Source organism: Aquila chrysaetos, chromosome Z, assembly GCF_900496995.4.
Source record: "Aquila chrysaetos chrysaetos chromosome Z, bAquChr1.4, whole genome shotgun sequence".
In the NCBI taxonomy this organism is placed as follows: Eukaryota; Metazoa; Chordata; class Aves; order Accipitriformes; family Accipitridae; genus Aquila; species Aquila chrysaetos.
The window spans coordinates 41,978,726-41,997,756 of NC_044030.1; the positions used below are offsets into that span (position 1 = coordinate 41,978,726).

Sequence of the window (19,031 nt, forward strand, 5' to 3'; positions counted from 1 at the left end):
TAAATTTAAATGAAGCAAAACCCACCTACTCTCTGTATGCACATTTAAGAGAGTAACAGTGAATGTGAAGTAAGTATACTCAAAACATACTAATGTAACGGGACATCTAGAACATCAAACATGAATTGTCTCATGCTACCAGTAAAACATTAGATTGCCACCTCCCGCCCCTCCCTGAAAATACAAAATTCAAAGCTTATTTTGAAATAATTACTGGTAGCTGTCCTACTATTCAGTTTCTAAATTCCTCAAAGCATTCAGCTGTTTGAAAATATATTCTATTCTTTGAAACAGTGTACTACATTTAGCACCGATGTTGTATTTGTACTCTGACATTACCACACCTTTCCTACAAGGAAAAGCCACTACTGCCCTTAAGACTACTTCCAGCAACTGTTTTAGCTACACAGGCAGAAAGAAGAGAGGTAAGAAGTGAGGAAGGTACATAAGCGTATCTAAATTTTTGCATTTAAGAGAGAGGAATAAACTGAAGATGAGCCTTTTCTCAGCTCAGTCAGCAGTCTGGCAGGAGTGATGATAATTGTCAACAGAAGAAGAGATACTGAAGTGAAGCGAATAGGAAACATAAACTGCAACTATTCTTAAAAAATAACCAATCTCCTTTCAGTTTAAGGACATATACTGAGATGACTGTCCACTGTGGCAAACTGTTTTTCCTGTTTATAAAAGCAGCATTATTACCTAGAAATGTCTTAGAGACAGGAAAGATGGTCATATCATCCCCTATATCTTGCATTTTATTGATATTAAAAAAAAATCAGAAAGTACACCCTAATTTATGTTGCCTTTCTGTAGGGAGAAAAAAAAATCTGTTCACGATCTAAAGTTCTGATTATGAACAATAATGGGATTAACATATAACAATAGCTAAACAGTCTGGGCAAATTTCTGGAAATGTATTTGACTTCTTTATCATGTCTACTTTCCAAGAGACTTAATCTGCATTATTGTAATGCAAATTGCATGAAAAGTGTATTTTAATGAGTTCTTGGAGCTTTCACTGAGCTGCCTAGACAATAATGAGAGTATTGTTTTGGGTATTATTTGTGTTGTAATATTTTCTGCATGAAAGCAATTATTGAAACAAAGTGCCATTAAATATAAGAATTATAGACTGGAAGGAAGAGAGGTCATTTTAATAATCTTTTTTGTTGTTGTTATAGAGACATTAAAACAGAATTCCTAAAGATTAAGTACATTTCATTTTTTTAGAGAAGCTAGTCAGAAACATCTTACAAATGGATACACACGCATATTCTCTCATTCTTTGCTTCTGACTGAAAAAAATAGAAAGAGGTTTTCAGGCTAAGGTCTGTACCTCTGCAGCACTTTGTGATGATGAACAGAAACCTGGATGGTGACACGGTGCTGGCATTTCTCTTCATTTCCAATTACTGGGCTAAGGGACTTACACATCACATGGAACTTGTTTCCACGTGTTTCCAAGGATGTTTGCTGCAGTTGCCGGGAGGCTGTTAACTGGAGCACAGCCATGCCACCCAGAGCAGGCAGACTCACCGTGGCTACTTGTCCAGCCGTGGGCAGTTGTGGCAGCAGTCACAGCAAACCCCAGCACCTTCACGCACTCAGCACGGTTTGCCACTGGGCTAACCATCACACAGTCTGGTGAGACGGCGAAGCCAGACCCTTTACTGAGGAAGAGGCTGGAAGACTGCACCAAACACATGGTTATCTGGTCTGCTTTTCATGTAGATCACCCACCCTGTGAAACAGTGAAGTGCCTGCTGAGGCTTAAAGCATTCATCAAGCCATCACAAATGCATCGGAAGTACCCAGAGCATGCATTTTCAGCAATGCCAACTTGCAGCACTGTGATGCCCACTCTGCAATCTAAACTAGAGTGTGACAGCGTCACACAGGCATGGGTATGTTTTATGGCTGTCACAGCTTGCTCTTACACCTGTTAGCTGATACACAGTCTCTGTGAAACCTACTAGTCATCTACAAACAGCAGCATTGATTATACATGTTCCTTTTAGATCCAAAAGAAAGATTTAATTCCCAAGGTTTACTTTTTTTTGAGATATTTAACAAAGAAACATAACTGTATTTGTGTAAAATGGGAAGAGACTCTTCATCTTCAGCTTCTTCTTATCTGCATCTTCAGCTTCTTCTTATCTGCAATCATTCTGTTTTGTGCAATTTCATATGCTGAAAGTTTAGACCACATGAAATTACAGGTTTGATGTACATGTGTTTTTATGCATCTCAAAGATGTCACATTTGTGAATAGTTAACTGCATGAGATCGCATATGGCTCTTCTCTAGCACTGCTGAGTACTATCTTTCTGTCTTTGCCACAGGTTAGTTGTAGTGACATTTCTTCTATGATTATATCATAGGCCTTATAACAGCATGAAATAAAATGTTACCTGTCTTTCACAGGTAACATACCTGGTGCTTACAAATCTTGAAACTGACATCCAGAGAAGCTAACAGGTTAAAAAAATACACATTTTATTTTTCTTAAAATTGGAAATTAATTAGCAAAACGGTAGATCTTTCCAAAGTGGTGTGTGCTTCTTTAGATGCTGAAGTACTGTTACCCTGAGTGATTCGGCAGCCCTTGCTTAAGTAGGTGAGTGAGGAGAGACTGGATGTAACGCACTCAAAGCTTTGTTCCAGAAGCAGCTGTACCTCTGGTCTACGGGATTTTAGTGTGCCCTTCACGTTATGCACCTCAGCCTTAATGCCTAGGGTGAGATACTACACGGGTTCACCTCAGAGAGTGGGCCATTGCGACTTTTCCTTTTGGGGACCTCAGTAAGGCAGGTTGCGTACCTCAGCTTCCCCTTCACGCTTGTCAGAAGACTGCTTATTCCGTACCTTCCTGCTGGCTCTGGTAGCTCTGATATTAAGCTGTACCACCAGAGGTATAAAGAAAACCACAGTATCACTGCAAGGCAATTACTTCAAGCAAGTCATAGAGGGTAAATACAGGTCCACACTCAACATCCTTTGTAAGTTTCACTTCCACAATTAATTCACTGGATTATAGTGCCCCAGGTCTATCAGCAGAGTCTGCTGTGACAGATTTCATAACCAGATTATATATCTAGAATCACTAGATGATCTTGACTGGACTTCCAGATATCACAGATCAAGAAATGGGTTAGAACAAGCTAGTAAAGACACTGGCTACGTAAGCTACTGCAATCTTCGCAAACCTTCCAAAATGCTGTTGGATTTTCAAGTCTAGCCCTGTGCCTCAGCCAGGATAACACAGTCCCACAGTAAATAAACACCGCACGTTTTACTATCCCATGGTCACCTTCAGAGGTGAAGCCAGAAGGCAAGCAGAAAGCCCCATTCCACCAACATACCTGTGAATATCCCATCTCACGCACAGAGGCAGTCTTAATCTAAAGGACAAGGGGCAGACAACTCAATACATCAGCCCCTACAACTGATCTTTTTGAATGTCACCTTCTCCCCAGGAGTACACTTGTTCAACCCTCATTCCAATGCCCCAGCTTTGCTTCTAATTTAGCTTTGGGGTTGCTGGTGCACGAACACGCTGTTGAAATGCAGCTGAAACCAGATCATTGTGTGGGTTTCCAGAGCCACGCAAACTCACTCCCAGCCTGCCTCTGCAGCTTTGCAGAGGGGCCTGTGCAGCCAGCGTCTAACAGACTGTTGCCAACCACCGGCTGGATAAAGATGGCTTCCTGAAGGGAATAGAGGCAAGAGGTTCACCAAGGACTAGTGTTTCTTCCTGTAGACCACTTCGGAGTATCTCTAGTATCCTCTGGAAGCGCACAACTTCACCCTATTAAATTTCTCTGTTTGCTCGTAGGAATTACCAGACAGCTTTCTGAGCAGTTCATCTGTGTCGTAACACAACTCTGATCTCCAAAGTGCTAGCAAGTAACTGGTGGGCAACAACCTATACCCCTTCAGATTAATAGGAACTTGCTTACTGTCAAGTCACAGCTAAATTCCTTTACAGCTGTGAAGCCTCTATCTTCACGTTCACATGCTGTTTTCCTTTAAAGCTTTAATTCTTTCATGTTCCTGTATAAAATCTTTCTGTTTACCTTTAAAGTAAGCCAAATTGCGTAGTCATAATAGGTAGTTCAAATATTTTGCTCAACAAAATAAGAATTTGTGATTGATGGAGGTCACATCTTAATCCTAAAGGGCATGTTGTATTATTGACCATGTTATAACATAGAAAGCCGTAAGGGCTGAGTAAATCTATTTTCACTGTTATAACATGACTACATTTTATATTGTTTTTGAGTAGCAGAGCATGTGTTTTTAGAAATATTTTGTATAAATATTTTCACTAAGCAAAGCTGCTATGTGTTGCTTCCCTGATATTTCTAGGCAGAGGTGCTAGCTTTCCCAAACAGATACAAGTAAAATAAAGCTTCACGTCAACTGCATTCTTTCTTAAAACACGTAATAGTGGTAAAAGCATTTCCCAGCCTTCCCGAAGGAAGGCTGACAGATGTGTTTGCAACCCACATATCTCCCTCTGGGTAAGAAAATGCATCACACCTGTGGAAAAAGGATTTCTGGTTAGTGCTTTTGCAAGTTGCCAGGCTTTCTTACCTATGGAACAGAACTGATCACCAGACCTCAGAGAAAGTAATTATGGGAACCTACACAGGGAACTTAGAACAAATTAACCTTCAAAACCAGTGTGGTCACCTCGTAACGACTCAGTCACATGCCACATTGATCACATTGCTCATACTGTAATAGCACCCAAATGATAATTAATGATTATCTAAGGATTCCTGATTAAGTTAAAAACCCACAAACAAAGCCCCAAACCTAAGCCCAAACCCCTTGTTTGAAGAAACATAACCTAGTAAGTTGAAGCTTACAAGGTTTAATTCACCTTGCTTAGATTTGAAAACAACGTAAACTAGTAAAGTTAAAGAACAATTTGAGAACCAATTTATTAATTTTTTTAAAGCAGAATCAATTTACTAAATAATTTGAATTCTTCTCTAATCCAAAAATTTCTTCTGTCAACTTGCAAAAGAAATGTTTTCTCTAAGAATTCTGTGGTCAAATATCTCTTTTAGGACTCCTTGCATTATTTCGAAACGTAAGTTGTCAGCCCAAGTCTAGACTGAAATATTGCTACTTCTGTTTTATTTAAGGTTAAGGGGTTTTACATCCACTTCATTTCAACAGCCTTCATGAATTGTGCAGTCACCAACCAACTCCTCAGAAGTACAAAGTGTACCAAGTATTTTGAAAGAACAGAACAAGGCTGCTGGCTCATTATGTTAACTACCCGCTGAACAATATTGTACTTAGTTTTTTCTTTAGCTAGCTACCAGAAAAATCAAGGCATGTTATGGCATCACTATGCCTTGTCATTTTCATTTGTCCAGCTTCTATTAGAGACACCAACTGTCATGAAATCCACTCTTTAGTGTACCTAAATTCTTCAATTACATTTAACAGGAAGCATTGGCTTCAGAATGGCCAGCCAGAAGAACACAGGCACCAATACCTGGACTAAAATTTAAGCAGTTAAGTCCCACTAAGAGGGAGACCCGAACACGCCTGTGAATCTTCCCTGTACCCAAACACAGCTGGTATTTAGGTTTTCATCACTGAAGTTCCCTAGGTGCCCAGAATCTGGATAACGCACATGGTTACTGACACTTTGGCCCAGTGGAGTGCCTTAGTATTTTGATCCTGCCAAGACGTTCAAATTTAACACATGAAGAGTATTCAGGTTTAGTGTATATTGTGGTTTAACCCCTGCCAGCAACTAAGCACCACGCAGATGCTCTATCACCCCCCCCCCCCCCCCCCCCCCCCTCAGCTAGACAGGGGAGAGAAAATATAACAAAAGGCTTGTGGGTTGAGGTAAGGACAGGGAGAGATCACTCACCAATTACCGTCACGGGCAAAACAGACTCAACTTGGGGAAAATTAACATAATTTATTGCCAATCAAATCAGAGTAGGGTAATGAGAAATAAAACCAAATCTTAAAAACACCTTCTCCCCACCCCTCCCTTCTTCCTGGGCACAGCGTCACACCCGAATTCTCTACCTAGACCCCCCAGCGGTGCAGGGGGATGGGGAATGGGGGTTGGGGTCAGTTCATCACACGTTGTCTCTGCTGCTGCTTCCTCCTCACACTCTTCCCCTGCTCCAGCATGGGGTCCCTCCCATGGGAGACAGTCCTCCACAAACTTCTCCAATGTGGGTCCTTCCCACGGGCTGCAGTTCTTCACGAACTGCTCCAGCATGGGTCCTTTCCACGGTGTGCAGTCCTTCAGGAGCACACTGCTCCAGCGTGGGTCCCCCACGGGGTCACAAGTCCTGCCAGAAAACCTGCTCCAGCGTGGGCTCCTCTCTCCACAGATCCACAGGTCCTGCCAGGAGCCTGCTCCAGCGCGAGCTTCCCACAGGGTCACAGCCTCCTTCAGGGCACATCCAGCTGCTCCACCATGGACCTCCCTGGGCTGCAGGGGGACAGCCTGCCTCACCATGGTCTTCACCACGGGCTGCAGGGGAATCTCTGCTCCGGCCGCTGGAGCACCTCCTCCCCCTCCTTCTTCACTGACGTTGGGGTCTGCAGGGTTGTTTCTCTTACATGTTCTTATTCCTCTCTCCAAGCTGCCATTTCTGTGTCACAGCAACTTTTTTTCCTTCTTAAATCTGTTCTCTCAGAGGCACTACCACTGTCACTGACAGGCTTGGCCTTGGCCAGTGGCGGGTTTGTCTTGAAGCTGGTTGGTATTGGCTCTGTCAGACATAGGGGAAGCTTCTAGCAGCTTCTCACAGAAGCCAGCCCTGCCACCCCCCACCCCCACTACCAAAACCTTGCTGTGCAAAACCAATACAGCATACAAGAGTGCCAAGCATTTTGCTCAGGGACTGCAGAGCCCAGAAGCCAAGTGCTCTCCCTCCAAGATGCGCTCAATGCATTGCAGAGTCATACTGGCTCTAGCTCCTTTCTTTTCAGCCCTGTCAAGCCTTCATTGTTACCTGTGCATGTATCTGTGGGCCTGCAATTCAGGATTTTGAAGTCAAAAGGTGGCACAACATCTACAAATCAGTGCTGAAGAGCTTGCTTACCTCATGTTACATCCCAGTAAGCACCAAAGATTCAATCCTCCTCTCAAAATTCAGTACAAGGCCACTTGAGAACAACTTTTTTATGACTTACAGGTAAAATTAACAAAAACCTCAGAGCTATTTCTATCAAAAGACAACTAAAAATTAAAGAAACTCTGTGCAGACTTCAAGCTTCTCTGTAAGCCAAGTTACTATAAATGTAACAAGTTAAATTAACTCCCCAATAAGATAGAAGAGGAATTTAAATTTAAAGAGTTTATCATTATTTGCTCTTATTTACACTTCAGTGAGCAACTCATGACATCATCAAGATCATCATACAAGAGCTAACGGTCCTCAATTAAGATTTCTAATTCAGAAATGAAGGTATGTTTTTTGCAGAGAAAAGTATGAATACCTAACTCCATCCTTAGCTTCCCAGTGAAAAGAGTCAGCTATTGCTATCAAGCTATTTTAAAAGGCGAGACCACCTGCATTACTTTTGAGCACTCGAAGGAAGTACTGTATAATTTAGGATAAGGGTATTTATTCCTTGCATTTGCACCAAGAAACCATAACCAAGGCTCTACAAAGCACCACACAGTGACTATATTTTGTAGGTCTGCAGCTAAATGAAGACATAAAAAAGTGGAAGGAAAAACAAAATAGAAGCGACAGATTATGCATCTAAGGCCAGCAAAAGGGGAACCAACTAGGTGCAAAACATGCTTCAGCAAAGAAAATAATTATCACTGCACAACAGAGACATCTGTGTTTTCTGGTCTGTGAAGTCTGATTAAATAATGGCTTCAGCAGAGCTCACTGGAAATAGCTTAGTATTGCTGACATGTAACAGAGACTAGTTGTTGCTGCTGGATGGAAAAAAGTACTATAAAATTCGGACTAATTCAATTATTTGTGTGATAGGAGAAAAAAAAACTATTACAGTTTTGAGTTAGATGAAGAAGAGACAGTGTCTTCCAGCTCGTATGTAATACGCACAACAATCCTTGCAAGATGATGAAAAAGTCCACAGAGTGGAACTTTCAAAGGTTATTTCCAAATCAGGGACACACTTGCCACTAAGACCTAGAAATATGAAAATACGCCCAATTTCTCTAAATATACCAAAAGACTGTAATAAAGTAATCCTTTTCAAGGCTATCTCATGCTTGTGTGTGACTGCTGAATCTTTTAAGGAAACATTTGATTTTAGAAGTTTCAGAAATTAAATGTTTTGTAATTTTTTTTTTTTTTGGTAGGTCAGTTTCCTGACATGAAGTAGTTGAGAGAAAAACCTCCAAACACCTATGTGGATAAAGTTTTTGATATGCTCTGTTTTGCGTTCAGGATTGTGAGGATCTTGCCACTGCAATAATTAACTAACTGACCACATATTTCTGCATACAAATCACCACCTTGAATACTTTGCTGGCTGACGTAGTATTTGCTGCAAGTGAATGAAGCAAGAACTTCTACAGTCAGTCACTCACCTCTGAGAAACAGCTGACTGATAATGCAGAAAATTGTTTAGGAGGCTGCACGCAATACTGCAAACCTCTTGCTGAACCAGGAGATAAAAATCAATAGTGAACAGGCAAGAGACGCTGTTGCCATGAGAGTGTGCATGTTAACATCTGGCAGCTACCAAAAGGGCAGCTGCAGTGGCTTGACATCTGCAGGCTGCAGCTTCTATCAAGAACAGAAACCAGAGATACTTTTCCTCACCACTGCTCGCATTACTACACTTGCTTACTAATATGAAATCAGTGTTTCTTCCGGGTTTTTGTTTTGTTATGAATTTCTTGTACATAGCTGGAATGTTGGGTTTTAGTTTCTAAATTCTAGAAAAACTAAGTTACACAAAATCCTGTCTGTATGTGGTATACTGTCTCATCCTGTAGTCATGAAGAAACACAAGTCCCAGGAAAAATGCTATGTTCTAATCAGAAAGGAAAATGGTCACTTAGGATGGATTCTGAGGACAGCAAAACAGGTTATTTAATGAGCTTTCAGCTTTACTTCTGTTTGTTTGAAATTGTTATGTAAGAACAAAGAATGTCAGGGGAGTAGGTCCCTAGGCAAAATGTGAATATTAGAATATTAAAAGAAAGGGATTATATATTTAAGTGCCTAAGCACATGATTAAAACGACAATCTTTTCCCTTTTCAATAGCTTTATGTAATATCACCATGATTTTGAGAATTACAAAACTTCAGAGCAATTAGTATATTCAGTTTAGAAACAGACTGCTAATGTGTCATCTTTTCCTTTTCGACCCTCTAACTAAATAAACGCGTTACCTTTGTGATACCCCAAATAACACTGCTTCAACTTGAAAGACTCACGTAGCTGTTTGGAAAACTGAAAAAAAAAAACCCAAAACCTCCAACTGAAACTATATGGGGATTGTTAACTGGGCAAGCCAATTAGATAAATTGCAATGCAAATGGTTTCCTAAGCTTCATGCTATCAAGCTTACAAAATATCAACATGTTGTCAGAAGCTGTATCTGCTTCCATTCAATGAATGTTAGTGGGTACATACAGACACTCACAGCAACTTTGCTGCCAAAAGAGCTCCTATGCCTGTGTAGAAAAGCTGGAGGGGCAGAACGGCCCCATTCCTCCTACCACTGTCTATGATGACTGAGTCTTCCTCAGAGCTTTCAAGTCCAGGCACTGGCCTGATTTTACCTGGACAGATTACAGAGCAGAAAGAAAGCACTGCAGAAGCAGCAATACAATGACAGTAAGGTTACAGACGGAAAGAATGTGAGAGCTAGTACAAGTGGGGAGAAGCATCATCATCATACTAATTTTGCTGTGTATTCATTACACATTTAAAGGGTTCTGAAGAAAATCCAGGAGTAGCAGATATTCCAATAGGAATATAAGGAAATCTTATACTTCATACAGGATGTTAATATAGCTTATTTAAAAAAATACTTGCTTGAAGTATCCAAAGTTGACAAACTAATGCACGTGTATACTTCTGGAACTAAAAAAACAACCCAGACTGCAAGTATTACTGAAAACCATCACATGCTGGGCTAGAAGTGTAAAAGTATGTTCTAACATAACAAAGCAGTATCATGTATGTATATACCATAGAAAAGATTAAACTCCAAAAGCTACTTCCCAGTTTTCTTTTTAAATCTATACTGTAAATCTACATGTATGTTACTGAAAGCACGCAACACTAAACTATCCTTATAAGGTAAGTGGAAATATCCTTCATCAAAGCTAGTAAACAGGAAGATATAACCTACATAAGAAAAACCCCACAAACAGCCAAGGAAAAGACGCAAGTACTGCCCAAGTTTCTGGTACCAAATAATGTGCTTGCATGAAATACTTATTCTAAAGCACATTTAACTGATACAGAGCAAGTATGGCAATAATAAAGTGTCAGGCATGCAAATTATGTAAAGACACGCACATCCCACCAGCAGACGCTGCCAAACTGTAACGGGTGAGTAATGCTTAGCTTCTGAACCTGCAATCTTTGAGGAACTTGAAGCCAGATTTGAAACAATGCAGAAGTATTCTCTGCTGACATATTTACCTCAATCCATCAACAATAAGCTTGGATGAAAAATGGGAACTAAAATAAGGATATGAAACTTCAGTTTACATTTCAACAGGACAGAACTGGGAAAATTCTGTTCTCTGTCATGTGGGTTAAAAAAAGAGAAAAAGCATTCAGTGATGCTACTTTACTTCACACCAACATAAAACACAGTAAAATTTGCTAACCTAACCTCCACTTAGAATCTCTATTTCCCTCTGCTCTTGTCTTCAAATCAGTTTATTTAGCTCCAGGCTATTCTTCTGGATCCATAACATCAACAATGATTAAAGTAACAAGCAGAAGAAATTCCTAAATACACTGGATTTCTTTTTTAAACCTTTGTAGTGCATTCACAGTGAAAAATATGTTTAGAAATCACAAAGCTAAAACTCTGACTTAAAAATAAAGAATTCTCAGGCTATTATGTATCTTCTTTTGAGGTGGTAAGGAACATCCACTAAATCACTGCGATTCTCAGAGAAAGTGTCTATTTTTTAAAAACAAACAAACAAACAAACAAATATTCTGTTACACCTTCCCAGGTCTCTAGAGCTACTTACAGTTCCAGAATAAGAATGACATCTGTTTTGTTCTCATAAACATCATGCAGCGTGATCACATTAGGATGCTGAATCTCTTTTAGTATGCCGACTTCGCGCTCGATATCTTCCCGGCTCACTCCACGCCGGCTGGATTTCGTTCTCCGTTTTTTGATGAATTTTGCTGCAAACTGCTGACCAGTGCTTTTCTCACGGCATTTTTTCACTACAGCAAACTGCCCACTAAAAAAAAAGAAAAAAAAAAAAAGAGACAGAACAAAGATGAGTGTTTGGTTCAAGGAAGTTTAGAGTTAAGAGTAGCCTCTGTTTACTATGGTGGGGGAAAACAGCTGTACCTCTGAATTACCAACTTGACTAAAGTACATTACTGCTTTTTATGCGGTCTAGAATAACACCTGAAAAAAACCCTAGAAGAGGCAGAAAAGGTACATTAAGATACTGCTTTTACATCACACAAACGTACATACATACACGTTTCAGCATATCTGTAAGTAAAAGGTAACAGCTGTGTAGACCATTGGATTTTTGGCAAGTATGTGCATCGGGGATTACTGGAGAAAAGTAATAGTTTCTGGATTTCTCCTTCCATATGCATGTTGAGGATAATTCTTTTTTGGTTCTGCAAGAGAGACAGTCCTTAGTTTCTTCCAATCTATATGATCTGTCAATATTCACTTTATTCTATCTTCACGTTTGGTTTTTTAAAAGTTTTTAAAACAACTCAGTTTCAGGACGCTGCTTTTGTTTTTAGTTTTAAAGGCACTGACTAAATACAGTAATATAAAGAATTACAGTTATTGTATCATCTTGTTAAGTAGGAAGAGTTTGAAGGTGAGAAAAGTACCAAGGCACTGGGGAACAAAAACCTGTGATTGTGTTACAAATCAGAAGAAACTCCGGGAAGCTGCTGACTCCAGCACGTTATCATTGACATATGAGCCTGTTGCTGCTAGATGTACTGCTTCAGATCAGAAATCTCCAGGAATCTAATGCTGAGTTAAAGGAATTTTTCCTTCTAAGTTTTCTTAATCTCTTGCTGAGGATTCTCTAGCTATTCTGTTCTTGGTTTACTTCACTGTATGAAGATTTTGCAGAATAACAGACTGATACCAATGAGAAAATTTTCTGAACTTAGCCTACCCTGTTAACTGAAGAAGTGGTGTCCCCTAAAGTGGACTTAGAATAGAGGTTAAAAGCTAAGCCTACTAGAGTTGACAATCTACACAGTGATGCAACATGTAGGCATGTATAATTCCACCCAGTACCTGGAAAAGGAGCTAACCTATATTAGTGGTTAATTAATTACAACTGACAGATCTCTAGGAAGATGCATCACCTGCAAAAAGGGCATTACATAATGACAAAGTGCCAAGTGGGAATCACTCAAAGCTACGCATACCATGCATGAACTCAATGCACAACACTATTTTATTACAGCAGAAGGAACATGTGCCACATACACTGACAAAGTAATTAAGCAATTAAGGAACGCATGACAGAAATAGAAGATGATAACTGAGTTTTATGCAATAAATGAAGATAATAAAATGCTGTAAGGGAAAACCACACTCATGATTTTTGAATTTAGAGGGCTGATCAGCTGAGAATACTTAATGCTGCTGGGTCACCACTGCCACCATTACTATGCTGACCCCATACAGAACCCTGGGTGACAAATTGTCTTGAACTGGGATACGCAGTTGGGTGAGGCTAAATGACTGTCACCTGCAGAAGGCAGAGTAGAGACGGATCCTCACCTATGAATGCCTAGAAAGGGACTCTAGAGTAGCCACCACCAGCTGGGAGGCCTTTGAATGCAGCCACAGGCAGTGAAAGAAATAAACTCCGAGAGAAGCAGGCAACAGCCTTTTAAGTTTGAGGTGTTCGTTTTATTTCAATGTTATGATCACCATTCAAGTTTCATTCTTCCTTATTTCAGAAAAGAGTTTATGAACTTGTGAGATGACTTTATGTTGCATGACAAAAATCCTTGCCTTAAATTCCCCCCCCCCCCCCCCCCCCAAATACTGCACAAAGTTGTCAAGGACCAGGTTCACAAGACAAGGGCCCAACACATTATTATTACAAACCACAGTGGACAGAGCAGTGCTTTAGACTGCACTGTATCTGCTTCCCCATTACACATAGGCTGAAAAACCTGCTCCACTTGCCTAGACCTGGTCAGCTAGTGCTGTCTGAGATGCCCTTGGACACCTAAGACATTCATGTGGGACTGGCAGATAAGGCACAGGACCTCTGAAAGATCTGTGTCACCCTAAACTGGTAGCAGAGGGCTAGACAAGGTACCCTAAGGTACATCAACCCTCTCCACTTAGTTCAGCTGAACTCTGCAACAACTTTTCCTGCAACAGTGGCTCTGGGTTTGATCTCCAAGGTCTGAGCAATTTTGCACTGTGAGACAGCCAGCCAGAGTGGAGCACGCACTTAGGTATTTGCACTGCTGCAGAGAAGCACAAATAGAGTTTTCTGACCCTTGCTTACATGGGGGGAAAGTGGTGATTCTCTCACTCTCTCCCCCACAACACGCACATCTCCACAGAGATATTCAGCTTTATTTAAAAAGCAATCAGCTTTTCAGAAAATTCACAGTTCAGAGAAATGGCCAAGTCGGGTACTAGACAGGTGTAGGCATCACCACAACCCTGAACAGCTACTCAAGCTCACGGACCAGAAAGAATTAAAAAGCCACTGCTTGCCTTTTGGCCACCTGCCTGGCTTTCCGGTTAGAAGCCTAAACTGCCTGATAGAGTAAGAAAAATATTTCTGCTTATGATTCATCCATAGGCTTGAATGCTACGTGGCTAACCACTTTCTTATCAGTGCTTACCTCCTAAGTTTGGCAAAAGCTACTGCTTCATTTAAAAAAACAAAACAAAACAAAACCCCCACAATGCAAACCAAACCAACCCAACAACAACAAAACCCAAAAGACTAAAAAACAAAATTACTCTTAACATCAGCTCTGGAGAGGCTGGGACTGAAAAGTAACTCTGAAGTACGTGGACATACAATACATTTTGATATTCAAGAAGATTTAATTATAAAAGTTGACCGGGATTAAGAGTTATCTATGTTTCACTGACAAAGCACGTATCATTGACTTTTGGAAAATTCTGGTATTTGAATTTCTGATCTTTAGCCCTAACAGATTTTTTCCTTTAGCACTTCTTCACTGAACAGAGTAATGCATTATAGGCTTCTTTCTAAATAAAAAAACATTCTGCAAGTGTTTTTAAACATGCGCTGGCTGTGGACCTGTAAGCTAAAGAAAGACGATTTTTCCACAGTATTATTCATATTTTAATTACACCATTCCCCAAAGCCACTTCATGCTTCCAATGTCCTTAAAGCTAAGGCTGTTTAATCTTATTTTGGCCATGTGTCAACTATGACGTTACAGCATGAAGGTGACCTACTGAAACAAATGGGACCAGGTAAGACAAGTAGATCTCCTCTCTCCTCCTCTTCTGAGCTATGTAGCTTTATTTTTTCACTCTTCTACTTTTTTCTCCAACTACAACCACCTGTTTGAAGGATATCCTGATCTATCACAATTCAATATCAAAGTGTTATCAGAAGACCAATACGTTGTTTAAAACTACATGACTTTATAGATTGGTCCCATTCACGGTTTATTAGGATGTCAGGTTCCAGAAATCTTTGACATTGCTCAAGTCTGCGAGAAAGCTACCAACTAAGAGGTATCTAGAGTAAGTGCCAGTTATACACCAAATAACCTTCTTATTGTTGCTGTTGTGGTATTCAGCACATAACACCACAATTAGTTGTTTGTTATTAAATGCTGTACATGCAGATCACACTTAAGCTGCAATCAAAGGGGCTATTTCATGCCTGGGATCCCTAAGCCACACCATTTTACAACCCTCTCTAAACTCCTGTTTTAAAAGCAGAGGAGAGATATAAATCAAAGGGTATTTACTGGGTTTTAACCCCTAGAACTGCAGCGACAAGCTGTTGTAAGTCAGCTTTGTATGGGCTAGCACATTTATACCCAGTAATATTCTCCCACAGATCCTACAGTTTCAGATCCAGCTTTCATTCATACAGCATCTTCAAAGCCAGAAAAGCCCTTTAGTTTTTTAAGTTCCCTTGCTTTTGTAGATTTGATTTAAAGTGGGTGGGGTCAAAAATGATTGCCATTTTAGGAGACAATTACACTGAAAAAAACCCAGAAGTAAATCACAAACTCACACTTAATAAAGTATCTGACATCATTTTTTTTTACCATGTGGCAGAATTGGGTTAAACAGCGAAGCAGGATGACAGCTTGATGTGAGAACAAATACTTCTGCTAATAACAGTAATTTGGTTTGTGATCTTGTAATTCTTATGCAACCAGCAGTTAATTACTATCCTAAATCCACTCTTTTTGGGACACTTGGCACAGTATCTCCATACCCAGTTATTCTTCAGACTCACTTCAGAACGAGTGCTTATGCCATTACCTAATCATTATATTTCTCATCTTTTTTACGTCATAAGATGACACACTGCCCTTCATAATACATATATATATGCAAAAGTTATGCAGCAAGGTGATGGAATCACCAATAAAGCACCTATACTCCACCCTTTATTGGTCGTGGCTTAGCAGGATCACAAAACAACTACTCATTAGCATGAATTATAGACAGTTTTAACTACAGAGATGGACATTTTAGAATCAAAGGGAAAAAACAAAAAAAGTCCTTTCATTTTTTTCCAGAAGGATGATCACAGTGATTAGGGGTGCCAGACACCTTGTATTCCTCCCCACTCCCAGCCTTCTGCACCAGGTCCTTCCAGCTGAGTGAAACTCTTGCCCCAAGAGCCCTCCAAAAAAGGTCCAAGCTGGACAGAGATGCTCAAGTAACCCCCGGTGTCACGATGCAGGCTGGCCAGACCAGGGATTCGTGTTGAACTCAGAACTCCCTTGGGCTAATTAAGATGAAACGACACCAAACAATCAGTTAAACATTTTATTCGTGGCAGAAGCAACCTGAACTTGGGAGGCGTAACAGTAGGCGGTGGGGTTTCTCGCAACAGGACTTGCCATGGAACTACCTCAATAACCCGTGTAACCCGTGGTAGCCACATACATCAGTTCAGGGAAGAAAATAAGGAGCTCCCTCCTATTGAGTCACGAGGTTCAGAGCGGACCCCCTTGCTTTCTAGACTCCTTCTCAGAGAGGAGCCCAGGGGCTGCTGGATCCACTCCTAGTCCCAGACTTGGCCAACGGTTTATGTCTAAAGAGATGGAGTGCAGGGATTATGGAAAAGGAGAGAGAAAGAGGGAGCAAGACAGAAAGAGGAAAAGAAAGATTTCACCAGCCCTGGGTCCAGCGTTGGTCCAGTCAGTCTAAAGGTCCAGTTCTGGTGGGTGCGTGAGCACGTGGGGGCTTCAGTTTGTGTCCTTTTATCATCTCCTCGCCCCTCCTTCAGGCAAGCACTCGAACTCATTAAGCTAATTAGGTGTCATGCGCGGTTTGTGCTTTCAGAACCTTGGGGAAGTGGGTCGGTGGGCTTGGGGGTCGTCTGGGGGGTCACTTCCCCTTCCCTGCAGGCATGACCGTTGTTTGATCTTTGGCCACGCACAGTGAGCTGCCCCGCTCAGTGGGTCAGAACAGGGAGCTGCTCACCCTCCGGCAAGCCCTCCCCTCCCATTGCTGAAGTCCGGTTGCTGATCGGCTTCTTTTCACCCGCGGTTCCTTGCTGTGCAGGGTTCCTAGTTATGCAGAGCTCGTTGTTAAGCGGAACTTGCCCCACCGCAACGTTTGAGACATTAACTCTTGCAGTCTCTCACACCCAGGGACCAATTTTCTAGTATTTATTGCCACAATAGGGCACACATGGGGGAATTCTCCATGCCACCTTGTGACAACTGCATTCAAAAGACAAAGTTTAATAGGAGGAGGGGATAGGAATAAGGAAAAGGTGTTACGCTGACATCAGAGTAGTAAGATGTCTTAGCACATTCCTGGCACTTAGAAAAAAAAGTGCCTATTTTAAAAATTTGGTATTCACTACTTAACTCTAAAAATGTGATACATTAAGATCCAGCTGCTTTTACTATTTGACTGCTTTTCTTTTAAAAATTATACTAATCCAACAGAAAGAGACTTACATAATACTATTAGATTAGCCCATGAAAGAAAGTGCAACTCCACGACAGAGCCATTTGTTTTCCCCAATAAAACAGTTAGTAGCAGACTGTGGACACCTGTTTTTCCTTGGAGATCTGCAGCAGGGAAGGCCAACTGAGCAGGTGATTTCCACCCCCAGTAGCCTCTCAGTGTCAGGCAGATCCATCAGTCACCACTGCCACATACAGCTGCCTGTCATCAAGGACGTCTGAGATGCTTCTGCTAATAAGGTTAACTCTCACAAAACTCTCCGGTGAGGCAGCAGTACCTAACTGAGTCTTTTACAAAGGAAAGGAAGATTTCTCCACAAACTGTGAAGGGTTATAGCTACATTAAGTACCTCTCCACTTTCTAAATAAAGCAAAACAACATTTTCAGTTCAGCTGCAATGCCAAATTGGAGGCAACCTCTTTCCTCTCTCCCCCTTTAGAGTCTTGCAAAAGACAGTAAACTTTGAGGCACTTGAGAGCCTCTCTTGCGTGTGTAATGCTTACAGTACTGCAGCTGAGTGTCACTAGCACAAAGCATTGCACTTACCCCATTGAGGAGATAAGCTATTATCAGCATTAGCAGGGCGGGGTAAGCCATGGTTAATGGGTTAATAGAGCACTCCAAGCAGATGCGACTGGGAAGCAGTAGTATTTCACACGTACTATGCTCAAAAGACAATCTGTTTCATGGAACAGCAGATTTAGTGCTAGCTACCAGTATTATGCCCGCAAGGAAAAATCTTTATTGATCTTGACAGATAAAGAAACTGGGATACTCTAAAACAAGGTGTCTTGCCAGGTAGAGTTTCTCTAAGTGTGCATGCACATATTTTCTCTTCCCCACAGAGGGCATGTTAGGGAACATAAGGGCCCTTTCCCCAAATCACGTTTTTAATTTTGCAGCCAACCAAAGAGTACAGGCAGATGGGGAATGAATGCAGGACTGACTGATAAGCTCATACCATATTTGTTTAGGCTCTGAAAGTCAGAAATACTTGTCCAGTGCTCACAATTTTTGTGCCCCTTCCCTTGCCCTGCAATGTTTAATTCTCTAGCACAGATGCTGAGAGAATGCTATAAGTATTGTTTAGCTGCAAGCCTTCCAAGTACTGGAGAGCTTTGAAAAGAAATGGCAAACATGAAGATGGGAACATCGCAGGACAGCTGTATCTGAAGGATACATGGATCCTGAATAGATGATTAGGCTATTTATCCTTCCCCCTGCAACAGCTCTGGCAAAACAGTTTTCAACGTAAGTAACAAGTTTACACTTCAAGTGCTGGCAACAGACACACACATCTCAGTTGACAGTGGCGTCGTCTGCTTTGTGTCCCCGGTGGAGAAATGCATTTTCACAGTCCACAGTAAGTCTAAGAGGCTGCACTCGAAGTACTTGTCCACTCTGTAACATGAAGGAACAGCACCTAATTACTCAGTAGGAGAAAGAGCCACAAGCACCTAAAGCCTACCAATCACTGTAAACCTATTTCAGCTGCACATAAACTCTTGTTATAGAAAAGGGCACACTGGCCATAGCGAAAAAAACAGTACTAAAGAAAAGAGGCGAAAGAGGAGTTAAACATGATACAGCATTTAAGCTGAAGAGAAAATACTCCTCAAATGCTAGAGTGACTAAGCAGGAGAATAAACCAGCTGAAATCTGA

General features: G+C 41.1%; 1 protein-coding gene across 3 annotated transcripts in view; it reads right to left on the bottom strand.

Moving 5' to 3' along the window:
- Window positions 1-19,031, bottom strand: part of DAPK1 (death associated protein kinase 1) — a 100,069-nt gene that overhangs the window by 47,558 nt on the left and 33,480 nt on the right. For all 3 annotated transcript variants that reach the window (XM_030004262.2, XM_041120822.1, XM_041120823.1), the window contains one exon: window positions 11,214-11,435. In XM_030004262.2, the coding sequence (XP_029860122.1) occupies window positions 11,214-11,435 (222 nt within the window). The remainder of the gene's footprint in view (window positions 1-11,213; window positions 11,436-19,031) is intronic.